The sequence below is a fragment of the Triturus cristatus genome, chromosome 7, assembly GCF_964204655.1.
Source record: "Triturus cristatus chromosome 7, aTriCri1.1, whole genome shotgun sequence".
In the NCBI taxonomy this organism is placed as follows: Eukaryota; Metazoa; Chordata; class Amphibia; order Caudata; family Salamandridae; genus Triturus; species Triturus cristatus.
In genome coordinates, this window is record NC_140590.1 from 429,892,957 (window position 1) to 429,914,146 (window position 21,190).

General features: G+C 43.7%; 1 protein-coding gene across 2 annotated transcripts in view; it reads right to left on the minus strand.

The window, feature by feature from the left end:
* Positions 1-21,190, minus strand: part of GAS7 (growth arrest specific 7) — a 1,339,070-nt gene that overhangs the window by 80,005 nt on the left and 1,237,875 nt on the right. For both annotated transcript variants that reach the window (XM_085616727.1, XM_085616728.1), the window contains exon 12: positions 11,375-11,454. In XM_085616727.1, the coding sequence (XP_085472853.1) occupies positions 11,375-11,454 (80 nt within the window). The remainder of the gene's footprint in view (positions 1-11,374; positions 11,455-21,190) is intronic.

Here is a 21,190-nt window from a genome sequence, read left to right on the forward strand (position 1 = left end):
AAAAGAGGTCTGTAGACTGGAGGGGGACTTGTTTAATGATATTCAAATACTAAAGAAAGTGGCACTTGCTTTACATTGTTTTGTTGTTGGGGCCCTGGGAAGCAGCATGAACGTGTCACTCTGGATGGGGAGGGCATCAATAGCAGCCCACTAAGTGGTTATTTAGCTCGGAATACAATAACTCTTCTGCTTTAGAGCATGTTGACTTTATCCCTTTTTATCTCATGCATAGTCTGTTTACAGGATGAATCCTAATCTTCAAGGGTTCTCAATGGTGCCGGTGTTTGAAGTCATGATTTATAGTTGCATTTCTTCCCTATTTCATGTTCACTGCTTGCTGGCTATTGTTTACATCCACCACAGTCATTGTAAGCCTTAAGGAAGTGTAAAGAAAGACATGATGCCTTTTCAAAAACAAGCTTTTTTATGGGCAGAGGCAGTAAGCAAGGGTACACTGCAAAGCAACAGACCGTGTGAAAAAGGAAACAATGATCAATGTCCTGGTCTGAAATGTCAAAAGAAAAGGAGTCCCTTTTGTTTCACACACTCTCAACATGTATGTCATATACTAACTAATATCATATACTGATTCAGAGGATGCACCACCACACAAACATACAAATCACTGTTTTACCACTGAACACTATTTTATATAAAAATATCTAATTTTAGTAAACATTAATCGTCTTAACATGTCTTAAAATTAAATACCAATTAAAAACATATTCCACACAATGTTATTCTAATCGCAATTACGTAAGTAATTATATATTTGTTGTGAATTCATAGAAGCACCATATACATTTCTCCTCACAATAGTCCCTCTATACCAATTCAAAACAATTTATTTCACAGTGATGAACTTACAATGATGCTTTTACACAAAGAAAACACAGAATTCATTAAAAGTTGTTGACGCAACATTTTGGTGGTATTAAAGTTGGTTCACCCCACGTTCTTCAGGACTTAATCCTATGAAACATATATTTTATCTTAAAGTCAAGGTTCCTGTAGCATAGCTTAATTCTTTGCTATGCTTTGTTTATTTGTTGAGGTTATTAATGTATTTTCCTCAAGTGTAGGGTTAACCCATCCACTAATTATAAACATGTGTCAATGATTAGATCAAGGTCCCCTTTTTGTGAGCAATTCTTGTCTTTTAACTTCTGTATGCTCACTTATCACAGATGAACTGCAATGGATGGATCTGTCTTTCGCGATCTAATTTTTTAAGTATTTGCAATGTACAGTGTTACTAACAGTCTGGGCCTTGATGACGTAATCTACCAGTACAGTAAAGAGGCAGAGATGGGTTGCAGGTAAGAAACATTTAGAGGACCTGTGTCCGTTGTTTGTGTGTGCTTGGCTCGGGGGTCATTTTGCAAGCAGACCAGTTTGAGGATTGGGGACATTTTTGATTTGTTTCTTATGTTTTCTTCACGCTTTTGCCTTAACATGCTATATTTGAATACCCTTTTTTAAACAATTCGCTGTAAATATGTGGTGTAAAAGCCACCATTTGAATCAGTTTTTTCCAAAATGTTATGCGGGGCAGAACACCCCTTTACCATCCTTTGGCACTTTGGGCTCGCTCACTTCACTCGCTCATTATACTAGGGTACAAAATTTTTCGTCCTACCACTTTGAAAATACACCAGCCAACACTGACTGCAGTAGGTCTTTTTCATGGCTTAGTCAAGATTCAAATTGCAAGCCAGACCTTTTACCTTTGCCAATTCTTCTTTCTTATGCTAACAATTTACATTTTCCACAAACATTTCAGTTTCCTCAGGGAAAAAGGTCAGATGTATGGGCTGTGCTAGCACCCAAAAATGAAGCTGTGTTAGTCTTCTCAAGCTGGCTTACATTGTGACTGGGCATTTTTTTTGTTTTTGTTTTGATGAGCTTTTCTTGTTTCCAGCCACGTTTGAAAGGATGAATCTCGCTAGACTCAACTACAAGAAGGCAATAAACAATAGGAAGAAGGAATTGCAAGAGGAGGCATGGGAGAACTTAGTACAAGATGCAGAGACCAAGGACTTACATTGTTTTGGAGAACTACTAATTCCCACTGTTCTCCAAGATTTTTCTCATACCAGAGAAGGAGGAGAACGGATTAGGACTCCTGTGGTAATTCCATCAACCATTATGGTTTTTACCTTAGAGGAGGTAGGAAGGGCAATGAATAAAAGCCCAAAGGAGGAAGGCCGCTGCCCGTCAATGTGGTCCCAATGGACACCTACAAGTCTAAACTTGCCATTTGGGCCCCGATCATGACCAAGGCACTAAAAACGGCAGGAGCAGGATACATAACCTCAACTTGGGCCAACTCACTGATTATTCACATTTTGAAGAAGGGATCAAGGAATGACTTGAAATGTTACCTGCCCATCTCTCAGCTTGACTCTTCAGCCAAGCTATTGGGGAGGGTCTTGCTAGAAAGATTGGAACTTTGAGCCGAAGAAAATAACATACACACAATATGGGTTCAGGAAACGCCTGGGGACGGTTGAGCAAATGCTCAACCTAAAACTGCTAATGGGGAAGTTCAACTTGGCCACAGAGGGCTCCCTGCACATGTGTTGTATAGACTTAAGCTGTGCATTCAAACTGGTTCATCTCAACAAAGTGTGGGTATGTATGGAACAATTGGGGGTGCCCAAAGAAATAATTTCCCTCCTTTCATACATGTGCAGTAATATAACCTCCAAAGTTCGCTTCGGGATGAAGGGAGAACTAACTCCATCTTTTAATATAGAGAGCCGTTTGGCAATGATGCGTGTTGGTGCCCTTATGCATCCCCCTATATATGAATAAAGTAGACAAACTCCAGCCGGTGGGTGCAGATACCCCTAGAGTCGGTAAAAGGCAAATACCTAAACTTTTTATATGCCAACAATGTGGCCATCATGGTGCTAATCCCAAAAAGCCTGTAAAACTTGATCAACTCCTTTACTGACAACATGGTAGGGAAAGATTTGAAAACTAACATAGCGAAAACTTGTACCATGCGTTGTGGCTAAACAGGGGAAAGGACTAATACTTTTTAAATCAAGGGGAATAAAATACAAAGTAAAAAAACGTTTAATTATCCAGGAATACAGCTCTCTTCAAAAGGGGACTGGAAGCCTCACAGAGAAACATGCATTTCTAACATCTTTTATCCAGTCCGTTTTGAAAAAATAAGGTTCCTTGTTTATTGATTTTTGTTACAAATGGGATCTCTGGTTGGCTAAGGCTTGCGCCAAATCCAGGCAGAGACCACCACTCTAGTCAGGGCAAGGGAGTTACACACCAAAGATAACCCCTGCTCACCCCCTTGGTAGCTTGGCACGAGACGTCAGGCTTATCCCGGAGGCCATGTGTAAAGCATTTGCGCACGCACACAGCAACAACATCCCAGGCACACTACAAAAGGAACTCCACACAAGGTTATATCAAAAATAGCCTTTGTATTCTCATAACACATTAGAACAGTAATCACATAATATACATGGTGCCACCTGGCACTAGATCATATTTACAAGGGATTATTTACACCTGACAGGGCCAACTGGACCACTGTCAGAAGCATCACAAAGTGAACTTAGTAAATGTAGAACTTATCATAAACATAGAACACAACCAGTAACTACTGGTAACCACTGTACTCAGCATCAGCCTGTAACATAAACCACATTATGCACAGTATCACATTAGACGCGAATTACATTCTGCGCCAACCTCACCAGCATAAACACATTATGCAATCCTTTCACAAGTCTAAACACATTAGACCCTTACCTCCTAAGCATAACTCACATTAGGGGCATAAATCACACAGTGAAACAATTTCACTAGCATAAACCATAATATGCAAAACAACCTCCTAATCATAAAAAACACATTTAGAGGTATAAAAAGGGGGCGTAAATCATACTGCATGCAAAAAAACTCTCAGGCCCAACCAGGCTACCCCACTGGTACTCCCTAGTTGTCCAAGGCCAGGACCAGGCCCTAAGCCATCCAGATACCACTGGTCCTTGCCAAACCACAGAGTGGGGGCAGCATCCCCTGGCATACAATAGCCATTCTCTATTCTGCCTCTCAGAGTAGTTCAAAACTACCACTGATCCTTCAAACTAGGGTCCGCACCCTCAGGCAGACCAGAGGTCACGGGCAAAGCATCTCCTCACCCTACCTCTACTTCTGGGGTTCCGCACCCTCCCAGGGGAAGCACCCACCAGAACACAACTCTCCCACCAGTTCAGGACCTCTATCCATCAACTGATCTATCACCTGGGATCCACAATACTGTTACTTAAAAATTGTAGTATTTAGCTTAGTTCTCTTAGTTCTTAAATGCAACACTTTAAGTCAATGTACCTTTTAGATGCGACACGCAGGGCAACGAAAGTTTTGCAACGATGTTGATGCGATGAAAGTTTGGTGCAAATAAATAAAGACATGACGATCTTCCAGATGCAGCACACTTCTCCGATGTTGTGAGAAGACTTGATTCGATGCGTCGGCTGCAGCGGCGACACCACTTTACGCGATGCGACGACAACGGCTTTGGCGGCGACACTCTTCTCCGATGTTGCGAGACGCTTGCGCTCGATGCGACAACTGCAGCGGCACACTTTACGCGATGCGACGACAACAGCTCAGACGGCGGCACGCTTCTCCGTGGATGCGAGGTGCTTTCCTTGATGCGGTGCAATGCGTCAGCTACAATGGCTGCGATGGCAACACGCTTCTTCAGCGTTGCGAGACACTTCTTCGATGATGCGAGATGCTTCCGCTCGATAAGACAACTGCAGCGGCGTCACCCCTTTACGCAATGCAATGACAGCAGCTCCGACTGCGGCATGCTTCTCCTTCTTGAGTCGCGCTTCCAGCTTCTTGTGACACACAGTCCTTCAGAAGGCCCCAAAACAGCAGCAGGCACTTCCAAAGAACTCTGGGGAGCTGGTAATTGAAGTCTGTTGTTCCTGAGACTTCAGCAGGAGGCAAACTCTTTTCCAAGCCCTTGGAGATCCTTCACAAGTTGAGCAAAACTACACACAAAGTTCCTTTCTCCTCTCTTTGGCAGTCGGCAACCCCTGCAGGCCAATCCCCCAGTGTCAGGGATAGTCTCTCCTCAGTTTCTTCTTGGTTCCTCTCCTCAGCAGAGGTTTCTTCTTGTTTTCCCAAAGTGATCTCCCAAATGCCTCTTCAGATCCTATAACACGGGGAGATCCCCCTCAAATGGCCTACAAGTACAGCCTAGGCCCCCGACCTGATGTTCCCTTAATAAACAATCCAGGTCCTGAGACTGGGTTTCGGGCACCTTGGGACATAACCACTCACTCCTTCTCCTCTGAGACAGGATGTGAGCCCCTACACCGGGACCTAGCTGGGCTACTCTGAACCTCTTCCACCACTCTGGGCTGGAAGACACCTCAGCCACTCCTTTTGGAATCACTCCCCAATGCAAGTTCCTTATTTCAGGGAAATCACACCCAATTATTAAGCAAGCTCCTTATTTCAGAGAACTCGCACCCAATTATTCAGCAAGTTCCTTATTTCAGAGAACTCACATCCAATTATTTAGCAAGCTCCTTATTTCAGAGAACTCACACCCAACCGTCCAGTACAACACATCACTCATCCACACTCTCCCCCCCCCCCCACAAGACCGGTGAGACAGTATCTACTGCCCCTGAATCTCAACCTGCACCCCCCTTACGGGAACCAGGTACCACCCTCTGGGAACTGGGAATGGGACTTCATGCACTGGACACACACTTCTGCTGCCACCACTGGATTCCACCCTTACTGGTGAATCCAGAAAACTCACTCTGCACTTAGGGGATGATCTACCCTCCCGAGCTAGTGACTCCATACCAATTAAGTCCCCACTGTAGGCCAACCCAAGAACCAGCGCAATGGCTCAAGGGCAGTCTCTCCTCCAGATTCTCTGGTTTCTGTCCTTGGCAGGACACCCGACTCATAGTGCACAAGAAACACATTTCCAAAGAAATGACACTTAAAAACAAACTTAGACACAATAATCCCTTTCCATGTGACTATCTGAAATGCAGAGTTTTGTAGTGCAGCCAGTTGTCGCTGTGGTACTGCGCAAAAGCAAGTCCTATCCTCACCGCTGACAACCAATGTTAGAAATGGGATCTCTGGTTGACTAAGGCTTGCGCCAAAGTGAGGCAGAGACCACCACTCTAGTCAGGGCAAGGGAGTTACATGCCAAAGATAACCCCTGCTCACCCCCTTGGTAGCTTGGCACGAGCAGTCAGGCTTATCCCGGAGGCCATGTGTAAAGTATTTGCGCACGCACACAGCAACAACATCCCAGGCACACTACAAAAGAACTTCACACAAGGTGAGCACTCACTGGGGATCACTTGTGTGGCTCCGGGTCTCCTCTCACGGCATGCACTGGAGAGCCCCCGCTCCTCGGGGACTCTCTCTCTCTCTCTCTGTGTCCATTGCGGTGGGCAGTATCTCGCGGTGTATCTCTACTTCACCCGGGCCCCCTCCTAGGACCTGGGACTTCTCCGGACACTGCTGGGCTCCCTCAGCTCATTGGAACCCCGCCGACCAGCCGCAATACTCCTTGCTTCTCCTCTCTTCACCCGGGCCCCCTCCTGGGACCCGGGACTTTGCCGCGATGCCGGGGGAGGTGGGGAGGCTCCCATCCTCCCCTCCGCCTGCACTTCTTCCGCTCCTGCCACCTGCCCCGCCCAGAATCAGGCGAACTTTGCCTGGCTTCCAGGTCGGCGGTCATTATTTGCTTGGGCCGTGGTGGTGAAACACGGGGTGGGCACCCATTATTAAAAATATAGATGAAGCGGGCAGTGAGGGGTAGGCTCCCTCCTGAATTAAAATATGCGGCGGGGTGAGCGATCGATAAGCGGGGTGGGCTCCCACGATTAAAGCATAACGGGGGAATCCCTATGCCAGGGATTCCCTCTCCCTCAAGGGCAGCTCGGCGCTGTCACAGCCCACGCATTCTTCTCCTCCTTGGGGCAGAATAAAAGAATAAGCACAGCGCTCACAGGGCGCCAAGGTATGCTGCTCAAGGTCCTGGGGATGAAGAGAAGGTCCTTTCAGGCATCAAGGGGCAATGCAGGGACCAGGGAGGCAAGCCCTCATGGCAGACCCCCTGGGCCCCAGCAGCAGCACGCACCCGCAGGAGCAGCAGCTAGGAGCTGAACAACTTTATGGGGACACAGCCCCTATATTTATATTAGCAACTCCCTTTGTGTCACAGCACAGGGTTTAGGGATACCAGTTAGAACTGGTTTGGGGGAGCTTTGGAGCACTTTGTTTTGCTCAGCTCCTCTCTCCTTTGTTAGGTGGGGGCTAGGTGCTCATACGCACCACAGGGGGCGGAGCCAGCATTGTGGAGGGAAGGCACAGTCCTATACAGGTCCCAGGTGCAACTCCTCCCTCCCATCTGCATGCAGATCTCTCCATTCACCACTGGGCTGACTCACCCTGGCATTCCCCACACCATCCAGCACCTGTCAATCACAAGCCAGACATGCACTCCACATCAGGCAGACAGGCAGGCACACAGAAATGCCAACTTCTAGAAGTGGCACTTCTCCACCAGTCACCATAAATCTGCGCACACCATTGCGCAGCATTTATTCTCACGAGTTCGCACATACCAAACTCGACCCTGCACTACTCTCATACCAGGAATTACCATGGACACACATATCCCCCATGCATTCCTATGAGAGGGCAGGCCAATCTCACCACACTCAGAGCGCGCACCAACTTTACACTGGACCCCCAATACCAGGTCACAGGAAAGGCAAAAACTTTAGGGGTGAACCTGCCCAAAATGGCAAAGTCCAACAATTTTTTTCTTAAGAGAGCCACAGCCAATGCTTTTCGTTCTGTGAACAGAACTTCTTCAGGGCATTCTTAAATACCGTGATAGCATTATTTAAGTGATGTGAGAAGTAGTAGTCTCTCACTTTGAATTGTCCTTTAGAGATTATACTCCTATATCTCATCCGTATATCTCAACGTCGCTTCTAAATAAGACGTTACGTGATGAACTTTTCGTATTCACACAGAGAACAATAAAAAAAAACGGGTGTGATGTCATGACATGATAGTCACTCTGATTTCTCCAAAGAGTGTGTTCATTAGACACAGCACACACCGTATCTTATGAAGAGGCCAGTACGCCCGTCTTGACTTCTTGGCGTTCCGACTCCTGCCCGTGGTTCACTTAATTAATGCTACCACGGAATTTAAGAATGCCCTGAAGAAGTTCTGTTCACAGAACGAAACGCTCTGGCTGTTTTAAGAAAAAAATCAATAAAGAAAGAACCTTATTTTTTCAAAACGGACTGGATAAAAAATGATTTAATTGTATACAATTGGGAAGTGGTGCAGCTTTGATACAGCTTACATATACGATTGACCCTGCGGGAAAGGGTGGTGCCTTTGGACAGAGGGCACTGTTGAAGCTTGCACACAGAATTGCTTTGTATCTCACAAAATATTGGTATCCTTTCTGAAGTTGGTACCTACCGTAGGTGAGTTGGTCCACTGTTGGTCCACTGTTAGGTGTTTATGTATTTCTAACATGTCTAGTCATAATTAAGGCATGTTTAGGTTTGCAGCATCCAAGCTATGTCCTAAGCCAATCACAGAGCTGCAAATCCTATATGATGCTAAATCGGTCACAGCTGTAACACATGGAGCTGGGCTTTGGGGTGCGTGGGATAACAGACCAATACAAAAACAGGAACATAAGTTCCTTAGAAGACTCCTAGTTGCACCTCAGTCAATATAGGATACCATCATTCATAGTGAGCTGGGAGTTGGATTTATACTAAACACATTGGAAACCAAACCCCTTTTATTATGGCATTCTGTATTGTCCAAAGAAGAAACACATTTTACTAGATTAATTATACAAGACTGTCTAGGACTTGACCATGCATGTAAAGTCTCTTGGCTAAGGCATATCAAGAACACTCTGAGGGGGCTTGGAGAGACAAAGGTGTATCCCTCGGAATACCTGGACATAAATTGTCACTGCAAAAGGGACCTTATGGGGTGTATACTTAAAGTTTGCCAAGGGAAAAGGATCCTGTCTGATCACAATAAGGCAACTGTGGGAAGATATTTGGCATTGCATGACCAGTCTGGATGTAAATCGTACATTAACCTAACCCATAATATCTACCACAGATATCTCTTAAACCGTTTTTATTTCTTCATTATTCATCACAAGAGAAGGAAGGGTGGGACCCCTTTGACCCAAAAATGCCACTGCAATGATAGATCTGAGAAGTCAACCCAAAACATAGCACTTTTCTGGAGAATTTACCTGGCACATAAAAAGCAATATCTAAAACTTCTTTTTTTTTTTTTTTAAGGGAAGAATTATTAACCATCGGGCGGCCTTTCAGTATTTGTACAACTGTGGCAGTTTGCTATCATGTAGCCATGTTTTTTTCAAAGGTGCTTCGTACTAGGGAAAATCTGATCAGAGTAGAAAACGAAACAACCTAGTGGATGTACTGTGTGAGAACACATATGTTGTAGTGGTTGTACCATCATAATGAATTGTGTCTAGTGTTTTACAACATAAAAATGACTAATTTTTTATATGAAATTTGTATTCTGTAGTGTTTTACAACCTGAATATAGGATTATTTTAACATGAATTGTTTCCTGTATATTTTTTATAATTAAATTTTTTATATTTGTATACTTTTATGGTTTATTTTGTTATGAACAGAATAAAGTTTATCCAATGATATTAACAGAATAAAGTTTGTGCAATGATATGATGAATCATGTCACTCTTGAACGCTGGTATTAGAGATCTTTCCCTCAAAAGTCTATTGCCATGTGTTTCAGGTAATTTTCAGGAATTTTCAATGCCCCCTTACTAATCTCCATTTAGTACTTTTACATGCCCGTTTTCAAGGTGCTGTGTTTTGAGTCCCACTCTTTCTAATTTATATGGTGCCTCTTTTGCCAACTGTATTTGCTCTTTTGGCTACAGTTGCTACTGTTATACTCAAATTCTGTTTCATCTTGAAACCAATAATGAGGTGGATACAGAGTACTTTTACAGTTGCTTCATTGCAATAAATGAAGGGTGCAAGATGATTTCCTTAAGCTAAACGAGGACAACCAAGAAGTGATAATCATTTGGGTTCCCATTCCATTGGCATGACAACTGGTGGCTACCCTCATGTGGATACGACCTGTGGCTAGACAGGTAATTTGTGGCCGTGATTTATCTTCGGTCTTTTCATATTATCCATGTTATAAATACCTGTGTCTCCCTCCCCAGGTTTTCAGAGAAATATTCTTCCTTTCCTTCCTTTTGTATATAAATGTTATTCCCAACTATGAGGATGCTAGCGTATTTGTTCAATCATTCACAAGAAAGCAATAATATGACAACTAGCTAATATTTGGGCTTCCTGATTTCTTTGTAAATTTAGCTTCAACTCCAGTCATTGTGTCAAACTTCACTGGCTCCTAGTTGAATGATGGAGGTTTAAAATGGTCAGTTAGCCTTGGTCCTTTGTTTCTACATCAGAGATTACACTACTGCACTTTGTAGTGGTTTCAGAGATCCTCCATTAAATTCCAGTTGTTAATTCCTTCTACTGTAGTCTCCTAGATCAGTGGCTGCTCTTTTTAGTAGTCACGGAAAAATTGTGAAATGCCATCCAGCTTCATAGACAGTCTGCATCCAAACATTTAGCATTCTGGAAACTCTTGCAAACATGACTTTATGAAATATATTTATTTTCATTGTGTTCTTGTCCTGGCTCTTTAAGCACCAGGACACCTGTTACCAATGCACTTAGATATAAAAAATTCATCATCGTCACACACTCACTTTATATTTGATTTCATTATATGAGTAGCTGCCTACGATCACAAGATCCAAATTTAGGATGCTGTTAACAGCATATTGGGTGGTTTCCTTGACTTCTAGGCTGCAAGTTATTGGCAAAGTGTTAAGTCCTGCAACAAAACTTCAAAATGATCTACCTTAAATCAATATAAGATATATTTTGCAAGCTTAACTTGGTGGCATTTCCTTCTTTGCTATTCAACAAATATTTCAAGTATTTGACTAAATGACAAAATATTGGGAGCTTCTAAAAATCTGGCTCGTAAGACTTAAGATTTGGTTTTAATTTATATACTAAATTTAGTACACAGAAACCACCTTTTACTTTCAGGTATGTTTTGTTTTACTGTCAGTTAAGATAATACACAATATGAAAACATGCATGAGGTAAGGAAATATAGCATCAACAAAGAGAGCATAACACCTACAAACAGATAGTAAAATATTATGTAGAATGGCTGAGTGGAGAATAGAACATACCAGAGTAGTGGTCACCATTTCTTCAAACCACTTGGATTGTGCTTGATTATAGAGGTCCACGCAGCGCATAAGGTCATCTCCTACAAACAATAGTAAAGAGAAAAGCAACTTCTCAGTTCTATTAAACACACTGAAACCTTAAAAGGAATACTGTCAACACAATTAAAAGTTCAGATTATACATGCATCATAACTGAATTCTATGTTTATTTTAGGAAATACGAGAGGGGCACATTTAATAGTGAAGAGCATTTCAGGGTACAGGTCTCTATACAAAGAACATCAAAGCTGCTGTAGTAGAATACCAGATGGGAGACAAGCTGAAATGGATAACTGCTGAAAACTCTTAGGAAATTCAGGATCTGGTGAATTAAAGGTTTTTGTAGAAACAAATGCTGAAATTCACAAAATCGTAGACTTTGCAAATGTAAAACCAGAGGTCACAATGCACAAAAGTTAGATTGGGAGTCACACATGTTTTTGAGGTGCACTTGCAGTGTAAAACTGCAGTGCACTTGGAGTGTACACATTCCAAGCTCCTGTGATTTGGAAGGAGTGGACACAAAAGAGGAATCCTCACTCCTTATAAGGCCACAATAACATTTTCAATGCTTTGCAACCAGAACGACATGCTCACTCCTCAAAGAGGGTGGTATGGTATTGCTAGTTCTTATTATTTTGATTACAGCCCTTGTTGGACTTGGCCCTTTTTGCATGGTTATCCCCAAACATTTTGCTTCTTCCTCCTATTTTTTCCTGACCAGTTGTTGTTGACTATAGGACTCTGGGTTTTTTACCACTGCTAATCGGTGCTAAAGTGCATATACTCTCTGTGTAAATTGTTGTTACAATTTGTTCTCCCTGATTTGCATATTGATGTAAGTCACTAGTAAAGTGTACTGAAGTGTGCTAGAGCCTGTAAATCAAATGCTACTAGTGGGCCTGCAGCACTGATTGTGCCATCCACATGAGTAGCCCTGAAAAGTATCTCTGACCTGCCACTCCAGTGTGTCTGTGCACGGTTGTTAACTGCCATGTCGACTTGGCAAGTGTACCCACTTGTCAGGCCCTAACCTTGGTAGGCCCAAGCTACCCTCATGGGCAGGGTGCAGTGTATGTGAAAGGTAGGACATGTACTGGTGTGTGACATGCCGATAGTGAAATACTGTCAATTTAGTTTTTCACTATTGAAAGGCTATCTTGCCCCATGGGACAGAATGGGAAAAGCTTTGTAACATCCTACAAGTAGAACTTCTTATTGGGGCAAGATAGAGAAATAAAGTTTGGGCTATCTGAACTCAAACTTTAATAACACATATTTTAGTAAAGATGGTTTATAAATTGTGTTTTTGAAAATGCCAATTTTTGAAAGTAGCTGAGTAGTGTCTTGCAGAGATCTGCAAGTACATCCCCTGGGTAGGCACTCCAATGGGTAATCAAACTAAGTTGATTCATGCAAAAGTAAATCCTTTTAAGATGCGTGTTTTTAAATGCTTTTATTCAGCAAGTTAGTTCAATTCGATGTTGTTTGGTATATCAAATGTTCATTTGTAATCCATACTAGCAGATCTATGAATCTTGATCTCCTATGCATTTCGGGCAGGGACGCCCTTGGTCACGGAGCACTGTTGAGGAAGGGAGGGAGGGATGAGTCAGTGAGGGTATATCGCCTGGATTTACACGTGCTTAATGTGACTGAGTGCAACAATAACTAAAACGGGTGTGTTTGCTAACGTTTTAGTGACTAAGTGAAGGTACTGGGTAGTGTAATGGAAATTACTGCGTGTGTTGGTTGAATGCGCGCAATGACATGCTGGGTTCTGTAGTGCTGTGGGAGAAGAACACTTACTTCATAGATACCGGTGGCAAAGCGTGCCGTCCATCGCTTAGTCGAGGGGTCTGCGTGTGGTGCGGGCGAGTGCTCGTTATGTTTAAACACTCGGTGATGTGACGTGAAGAAACGTAAACATAAACAAAGGACTACTCGGAAGTATGCACGGTGGCGGCCATCTTAGAATGTGGGGAGATAGAGTACAGGTAATGCAAACTGGGGAGAATGCAGAGAGACAATGTCAAAAAACAGAAGTAGTATTACATGAATAAACAGTAACATAATAAACAATGCGTCATATTAGTATTACAGGTAACAACTATACTCAATACGGTCATTAAGACCATGCGGCTTCAGAGTCTGTAACAGATAAATCCATTCAAGTTCTCTTTTTAACAAGAGTTTATGATTGTCAATCCCTTCTCGTTTGGTGAGGGTTTCAAGTACTATGAATTTTAATTGGGCGATGGAATGCCGAGCCTCAGCAAAATGCATGGCGATGTTGGATTTCTCAACTTTCAGCCTGATGTTAGATTTATGCTCGTTGAGGCGAGTTTTAATTTTCCGTTCGGTTTTACCGATGTACAGCTTTCCACAGGGACATTTCAAAGCATATATCAAATTCATCGAGTCACAGGTAGCATCAACTTGAAGTTTAATGTTGTGACCTTTCATTGGGTGCTGGATACTGTTGCCTTTGATGACACTATTGCAGTGATTGCAATTGAAGCAAGGTATGGTGCCACGGTGTTGTGTGTGGGTTTCAGTGGGTTTAGACAAAATTTCCTTGAAATTTCTGCTTCTTGTGTGTGCAAAAATTGGTGGTTTCTCAAAAATGCCCTTGAAGTCGGGTTCACTTTGTAAGATGGGCCTGTGCTTCCGTATAATCTTCTTGTATGTAGGGCTGGCTGTGGAGTATTTGGATACTATCACCATACGTTGTTCTTGCACTCTATTGCTTTTCAAAAGGCTATCTTCTCTGGTGATGAGATCAACTCTAGATTGTGCTTCATTCAGAGTATGTTCAGGATATCCTCTAGCACGGAATCGTTCACGCATCTCGTTAATGCGCATGATGTATGTCTGTTCGTCTGAAACAATGCGTTTAACACGCAACATTTGCGAATATGGCAGGTGTTGCTTCAGGGACCCTTGGTGGAAGCTGGAAAAATGTAAGGTATTGTTTCTGTCTGTGTTTTTTCTGTGTAAGTCGGTAATGAATCCCTCTGGTGTGATCTTGATATTGACGTCAAGGAAGGAGATATCTGTGTCACTTATGTGCCATGTTAGTTTTATTCTTGGATCTTTGCTGTTGATTTCTGTTAACAGATCCTGAAAAGACTCTTTGGTGTTAGACCACATGAAAAACAGGTCATCTATGTATCTGACGTACATTTTGGCATGATCTTTGAACTTAGAGTTGGTATATATGTACTGTTTTTCAAAGTTCTCCATGCACTGAATACTCTGAATGAAGCACAATCTAGAGTTGATCTCATCACCAGAGAAGATAGCCTTTTGAAAAGCAATAGAGTGCAAGAACAACGTATGGTGATAGTATCCAAATACTCCACAGCCAGCCCTACATACAAGAAGATTATACGGAAGCACTGGCCCATCTTACAAAGTGAACCCGACTTCAAGGGCATTTTTGAGAAACCACCAATTTTTGCACACACAAGAAGCAGAAATTTCAAGGAAATTTTGTCTAAACCCACTGAAACCCACACACAACACCGTGGCACCATACCTTGCTTCAATTGCAATCACTGCAATAGTGTCATCAAAGGCAACAGTATCCAGCACCCAATGAAAGGTCACAACATTAAACTTCAAGTTGATGCTACCTGTGACTCGATGAATTTGATATATGCTTTGAAATGTCCCTGTGGAAAGCTGTACATCGGTAAAACCGAACGGAAAATTAAAACTCGCCTCAACGAGCATAAATCTAACATCAGGCTGAAAGTTGAGAAATCCAACATCGCCATGCATTTTGCTGAGGCTCGGCATTCCATCGCCCAATTAAAATTCATAGTACTTGAAACCCTCACCAAACGAGAAGGGATTGACAATCATAAACTCTTGTTAAAAAGAGAACTTGAATGGATTTATCTGTTACAGACTCTGAAGCCGCATGGTCTTAATGACCGTATTGAGTATAGTTGTTACCTGTAATACTAATATGACGCATTGTTTATTATGTTACTGTTTATTCATGTAATACTACTTCTGTTTTTTGACATTGTCTCTCTGCATTCTCCCCAGTTTGCATTACCTGTACTCTATCTCCCCACATTCTAAGATGGCCGCCACCGTGCATACTTCCGAGTAGTCCTTTGTTTATGTTTACGTTTCTTCACGTCACATCACCGAGTGTTTAAACATAACGAGCACTCGCCCGCACCACACGCAGACCCCTCGACTAAGCGATGGACGGCACGCTTTGCCACCGGTATCTATGAAGTAAGTGTTCTTCTCCCACAGCACTACAGAACCCAGCATGTCATTGCGCGCATTCAACCAACACACGCAGTAATTTCCATTACACTACCCAGTACCTTCACTTAGTCACTAAAACGTTAGCAAACACACCCGTTTTAGTTATTGTTGCACTCAGTCACATTAAGCACGTGTAAATCCAGGCGATATACCCTCACTGACTCATCCCTCCCTCCCTTCCTCAACAGTGCTCCGTGACCAAGGGCGTCCCTGCCCGAAATGCATAGGAGATCAAGATTCATAGATCTGCTAGTATGGATTACAAATAAACATTTGATATACCAAACAACATCGAATTGAACTAACTTGCTGAATAAAAGCATTTAAAAACACGCATCTTAAAAGGATTTACTTTTGCATGAATCAACTTAGTTTGATTACCCATTGGAGTGCCTACCCAGGGGATGTACTTGCAGATCTCTGCAAGACACTACTCAGCTGTTCATTGATGGTGTTAGGACGGATAACACCACCCTGATTGTGCACCCAGACCTTATTGAACGAAAATACCTTTCACCTAGCTTATGCTGGGCACCACCCACGCCTCTTTCAATTTTTGAAAGTAGACATTTTCCTGTCTAACCATTCTGTGTGCCTCTGCCTGTTTGTATATTGACTGTCTGGTTTTGGTCGGAGTGACAGGGGTTGGGGATGTGCAATCACTGTATATAGCCACTGGGGGGGTTGAGGTGTGCTTGGCCCTTCATGGATGACTCTGAGCTGGGCTGAATAGACCTTGGCTGAATTTAAAGTAGTGGGAGGAGATTTCCTTGCACCTGAATAGGGCCTGTCTCCCTTGCACAATGCTGTCTCCACCCACTGTTGTCATACTTCACCAGTGCTTACATAAATGGTTTGGACTGGGCTCAGACACCCTTGCACAAAGAGAAAAATGGCATTTCGGGGCATAAGTATTAAACCTAAAACCTCAGAACTTTAGATTACTTCTGGACTCAAGAGGAACCTCTGCCAAGGGGAAAATCTGAAGAGCTGTGAGGAGGAGTATTGCCCCTTTGCTGTGTGCTGCCTGGGGATCCCCCTGAAGTTGCTGTTTCTGCCAAGGAGAGGACAAAGACTGAAACTTTACTTTGAACCTGCTTGAAGAAAATCTCCAAGGGCCTGTGTGTGCTGGCCTCTTGTTCTGAAGTCTCAGGGTTACTAAGACTTTACACATTGCCTTTGGGATAAGTCTGCCTGCTCGTGCCAAGCTACCCAGGGGGTGAGCAAGGGTTCTCTAAAGTGTGTATTCCCCTTACCGTGACTAGAAGCAAGAGTCACTATTTGGACAAAGGTACCTACCTCTGCCAACTAGAGACCCCCATTTCTAACAGCCCGTCCCTTTGAGTGTTGGGTGGAGCTTGACAATCTCAGCCACTCATGATCACTATGGCCAGATCATCGTTTTTGTTTTTCTCTTTACTCTACTGTATTCAGATAACAGTCATAGGTAGATCAGTCTTGGTTATGTTGCAATAGGAGAAGTCTAACCAGACATGTCAGACCATTTCCACTCCTAACGAAAACACAAGCAACCAGCCTTCTTGGGCCATGTCACAGAGTTGCCGTCTAAGTCTAATGGCACCCTGACCATGGGACCAGTGTCTGAGAATACCCATACCAATCTCATTTAGAAAAATAAAAAAGTACTTGGTGGAATGGTTGAATGAATCTCAGCCACTGCTAATCACTCAGGCTTGTCTCTGTGTAGAGTGACACAGTGGATAACAAACTTTGGACACAAATGTAGCCCATAAGGATCACTAGTAGCTGAGAATAATTCAAGCAGCCCTTCCAATACTTTGTGGTTTGCAAAGTCGACGCATGAAATGTGACATGGTTGCACAGACATCAGCCCAGTACCAATGGTGCCACCAGACTCAAGCTATACCTCTGTGAAGAGGCTTGAGTCGGACAAAGCCAATGCTATCTGGTTGGGACTCTGAAAGTTTGGTGGCCTATTCCTATTGAAGCAGGACCAAGACTGATTTACATGTGGCTAGTCTCTGTCTAGACCATGGGTACTCCCAAACTTTCTCTCGGGGGCCAAATTTACAGTGTGGTTTGTGGCCGAGGGCCGCACTGGTGGGGGCGGGGTCAGTGGGGGAGGCGGGCGGGGCTAGAGCCTCAAAATAACTGTGACCACGAGGTTGAACACAGGTCCCTGCAGCGGACGCCAACGTCCACTGAGCCTCCAGACCCAATATATATATATATATATATATATATATATATATATATATATATATATATATATATATATATACTCTCTCTCTCTTTCCCTCCCTCTCTCTCTCTTTCCCTCCCTCTCTCTCTCCCCCTTCCTTTCCCTTTCTCTCCCTCTGTCACCCTCTCTCTCTCGCTCCCTCCCCCTCCCTTTCCCTCCCTCTGTCACCCTCTCTCTCTCCCCCTCCCCCTCCCTCTGTCACCCTCTCTCTCTCTCTCTCCCTCCCCCTCCCCCTCCCTTTCCCTCTCTCTCTCTCTCTCTCTCCCCTCCCTTTCCCTCCCTCGGTCACCCTCTCTCTCTCTCTACCCCTCCCTTTCCCTCCCTCTGTCACCCTCTCTCTCTCCCTCCCCCTCCCTCCCTCTGGCACCCTCTCTCTCTCCCTCCCCTCCCTTTCCCTCCCTCTGTCACCCTCTCTATCTCCCTCCCCTCCCTTTCCCTCCCTCTGTCACCCTCTCTCTCTCTCTCCCTCCCCCTCCCCTCCCTCTGTCACCCTCTCTCTCTCCCTCCCCATCCCTTTCCCTCCCTCTGTCACCCTCTCTCCCTCTGTCTCCCTCCCTCTGTCTCCCTCCCTTTGGCTCTCTCCCTCTGTCTCCCTCCGTCTCCCTCCCTTTGGCTCCCTCCCTCTGTCTCCCTCTCCCTCCGTCTCCCCCCCTTTTGGCTCCCTCCCTCTGTCTCCCTCTCCCTCCGTCTCCCTGTACCTCCCTCCTTTTCCCTCCCTCTCCCTCTGTCTCCCTCCCTCTACCTCCCTCCTTTCCCTCCCTCCCTCTCCCTCTGTCTCCCTCCCTCTACCTCCTATGTCATCTCACCCTGCGTGTGTGCCAGCCGGCTGAGACAGCTTCCCGGGCACACCAACAGCCGCACCCGAGCACTTCACAGGTCTTTAAAAGACCATTTGCATGTCAATTGTTGTATTTCACCTCTTCTTAGGCCCCGCAGCTCCACTCTGACTATCCCTGGAACCGCCCGGCCCCCACAGAGCAGAGTCAGAGTCGCGCTGGTGCAACCGGCAGTGTTTAGGAACGCTCATTATTTTTATTTATTTTTTAACCACGGGTACGATATCTGCAAGGTCCGCGGGCTGCCAAGGAAGGCTTGCCGGGCCGCAGGCGGCCCGCGGGCCGTACTATGAGTACCCGTGGTCTAGACTGAAATAGTTGGGAAAAAGTGATGGACTGAAATGTGGCCGAGTAATTATCGGTGTGTGAGAGCAATTTAACCAATCCACCCATTACTTTTGTTTCTCTACATGAGACACCCTAAATGTCACAAATGTTACATGGATTCCTTGCTCACTTTGACTTTGAATTCAGAGTGCACATCACTAATGAAAATGCTGAAACCAGTCAGAAATCTTTTGCGTGCCACAAGAGTAAGAGTTACTAGGCCTCCACCGTGGAAGTTGAGACCTTTTACTACTGATGTCCTGGACCCTGAGCTACTATGGCACTGCACATTGGGCACCAAGCACTTTTCCACACTTGACTGTCAAGGTAACAAGGAGTAGTAATCAAAGGCTTCTCACACAGGTTCTGTGGGGCATAGAGACTGGGAACTCAAAAAGTTACACAGCAGAGATAATTAATGCTGTTCATCCCAGTGCTTTTGTCATGGAAAAAGAGGATCACTTTTATTGTACATCAAAACTATGCCTAATCAAAATTAAAATGACACAGTGTAGTTCATGCAATTTTGGGAAAGTTGTGCTATGCTTGTTATGCAATATTCCAGGAATGTTGCCACTATGCTACAATGTTTTTACATACGTGCCATTTGGGGTAAAAATATAATGTGAATGTCCAGGAATAATAGAATGCAAGCAACTATTTTATATAGTTTGTTTTTTTTCCACTATTTATTAGCACAAAAGGAATCCTTGCACCAAAAACTGACACAAGAATGCATTTCTCATTAAAACACAGTGCTGCATTACAGATTTGCTTTTCAAGTAATATTACATAATTTCACGTAACTGTGTCAAACGTGCATAATTATGTGAAGGGAAATTATGCCAATTTTGCACACCACAGCCCAGGTAAAAAGAACACAAAGTAAGGTCAATGAGACACAGAGGTCTCATATTGTTGGTCCACATATTAACATTAACCATGGAGGCCTGCTACCAGTCACAATACATGCAGCACACAGATGTCAGCACAGGGTCAGGCCATGGCATTCAAGCATTCTCATAGTCACTTAAAATACCGAACACTACAGCACACACAGTGTTATCCTGTTTGCTGGACCAAAAGTATCAGGACACCAGACAACATACAGCTGGAGTCCCTCAGGGCATGCTGGTAAAATTCACGTCCCAAAAGATTGCTCGTGTTCCCATCTAGAGCGAATCTGATCTTACAGTTCAGACTATACTGTTCCTACTGGATAGGTCCAAAATCTCTGTCTAGAGTGCCATCGTGGATCAAAAAACAATAGACTTGAATGTGGTCCCAAGTAATTCCCAGTAGCTGAGATTAATTCAAGCATTCCACCTATCACTTTTTTGTCTTTCTAACTGAGACATCTAAGTGCAACTTGTGCGCCAAGTCAAGGATCATCTAATTACTATGTCATTGGACTCAGGCTGCACATCAAAGGCTAGTACATCATGACTGAAACCAGTCTAGGGTTGCTTTCCTTCCCATGAAGAGGGGACCTGGCCTGGCAGTTTGGTCTGAACTGCTAACATTACGGCCAAGATTGAATAGCGTTTAGCTGCCAGTCTAGATGACCAAATTGGCCAATAAAGATGGACTAATATACAGCCAGTGGCTGTGAATAATTTAAACATTCCACCAATCACTTTTTTCTCTCTAAGTAACTATGCACAAAGCACAGCCTCAAATATACTGGTTACTACTATAGGATATAGATCAGGAATCTTGCACTCAACTCTCAGATTCAGTGCACAAAGAAACTACTGCATTTTTTTGTTAGATATTTAGTGTTTATTTTGTGATAATCTAAATATATATATCACATGACTATCACCACAATAACATATTTCACATATGAATATTATCAAAGTGAAGCAAATGTAGGCCCTAAACATTCCCTATCAATTAGTCCAGAACCCTCTATCTGCCTTGTGGCAATACAGTATTTTGATGTCTACAGCAGTCATTTTATACTCATGTTATACTCCCACACCAGGTGTGTACCACAGGGCCCTCACTTAAATTCTCTAAGAGGAGGCTTTTCCTCCTGCATCTTGATTCACCCTATCTTCCTGTATATATAGCATTTTCTCCATACCATTTATA